Below are 1,378 nucleotides of genomic sequence, written 5' to 3'. Positions count from 1 at the left end.
GTGGTACCCACGTGTGGTGCAGGGTGGGCAGCCCGCAGTGGGCGCGGTGGTTGGACAGCAGCCGGTTCTCCAGGTCAATGGAGGTGCTACCGATCTCCTGGTCTGGGGGGAACCGGTCACGGTCCAGCAGCGTCACCTTCAGATCCTTCTCCAGGGGGATGGTGGCCGTCACCTCAAACATCCTGGGGGGGCGGAACGGCATCGGCACTGGGACATGGGGGGTGGGGGGCACCCCAGACCCCTCCCAAACCCTTCCCAGATCCCCCCAGACTACCTCATATCCCCCCAGAAAACCAACACCCCCGACTCCCCAGACCCCCCCGCCCAGTACCCCCCTCCCGTCCCTGTGCCACCCAGGAATGACTGTGCCCACAGGTGCCCCAGCCCATCCCCACCTGCCAAACACGGGCTCCAGGGTGTTGGGCACGTACTGGTCCCGCTGGCCCAGGGTCCTCTTCCCCAGGGACACCCGGACATAGGGGTCACTCTAGCAGCAGGGAGGGCACAGTCAGAGTGGCACCAGGGCGGGGAGAGGGCAGGACCCAGACCCCCGGGAGTCCTTACCAGCCCAGTGACATCACGGGGGGACAGGTCGAAGGCCCGGACGATGTAGACCCGCACCAGGCAATCCTGGGGTTTGCTGGGGGGCAGCTGCTGGAAGTGCTGGGGTGGGGAGGGCACCCTGGGCTCCTCGGGCAGGGGGTAGATACAGAACAGCCCCTGAGAGAGACCCCAGCCGTGCACCCCTGGGGGGTCTCACGGCCCCAGCTCTGGGGTCCCACGGGGGATTCTTGCCCACCTTGAACTCACCCACGGGCTCGGGATCCTGCCCAGGCACAGGGGGACCACCCGGTTTGTGGAGAGGGAAGGTCTGGCAGAAATCCTGCAGCCCCTGGAACTCGGGCACGGCCTCCAGCTCACAGCCATAGATCTGCGGGACCGTGCCCAGCCTGGGATTTATCCTTGTTCCCATCCCTGTCCTGTATTGGTGCTTCTCCCCATCACACACCGGTCCTCTTCTTCATTCTCATACCCTTCCTATGTTTATCCCCATCCCAGCTTCATCCCTGTCCTTGACATCCTTGCAACTTCATCCCCATCATATCTTTATCCCTATCCCTGTTCCATTCCCATCTTCATCCCCATCCTTGTCCTCTTGTTCAGCCCTGTCCTTGTCCTCATCCCCCTCCCTTGATCATCCCTGTCCCTATCCTGCTTCCCTCCTAATCTCCATCCCTGCCCTTGTCCTCAGCCCGTTTCTATCCCTGTCCTGTCCCAGTCCCCACCTCATCTCCATCCCTATCCCCATCCTCATCCTGTTTCCATCCCTATCCCACCTTCCTCTCTGTCCCCATCTGTGTCCTTGTCCCCACTCATC

General features: G+C 62.6%; 1 protein-coding gene across 1 annotated transcript in view; it reads right to left on the bottom strand.

Annotated features, from left to right (window-relative positions):
• Positions 1–7: 7 nt before the first annotated feature.
• Positions 8–1,378, bottom strand: part of LOC113981878 (dysferlin-like) — a gene marked incomplete at its 3' end in the record, with an annotated part of 1,857 nt that continues 486 nt past the window's right edge. The window contains exons 4-7 of the mRNA XM_027709548.1: positions 800–931; positions 565–720; positions 396–487; positions 8–182 (exon numbers count right to left, since the gene is read on the bottom strand). Coding sequence (XP_027565349.1) covers positions 8–182; positions 396–487; positions 565–720; positions 800–931 — 555 coding nt within the window. The remainder of the gene's footprint in view (positions 183–395; positions 488–564; positions 721–799; positions 932–1,378) is intronic.

The sequence above is a fragment of the Neopelma chrysocephalum genome, unplaced genomic scaffold (assembly GCF_003984885.1).
Source record: "Neopelma chrysocephalum unplaced genomic scaffold, ASM398488v2 Primary Assembly neopelma1_96808, whole genome shotgun sequence".
NCBI lineage: Eukaryota > Metazoa > Chordata > Aves > Passeriformes > Pipridae > Neopelma > Neopelma chrysocephalum.
The sequence above is the reverse complement of the archived record's forward strand: the minus strand, read 5'-3'. Positions and strand labels throughout refer to the sequence as shown.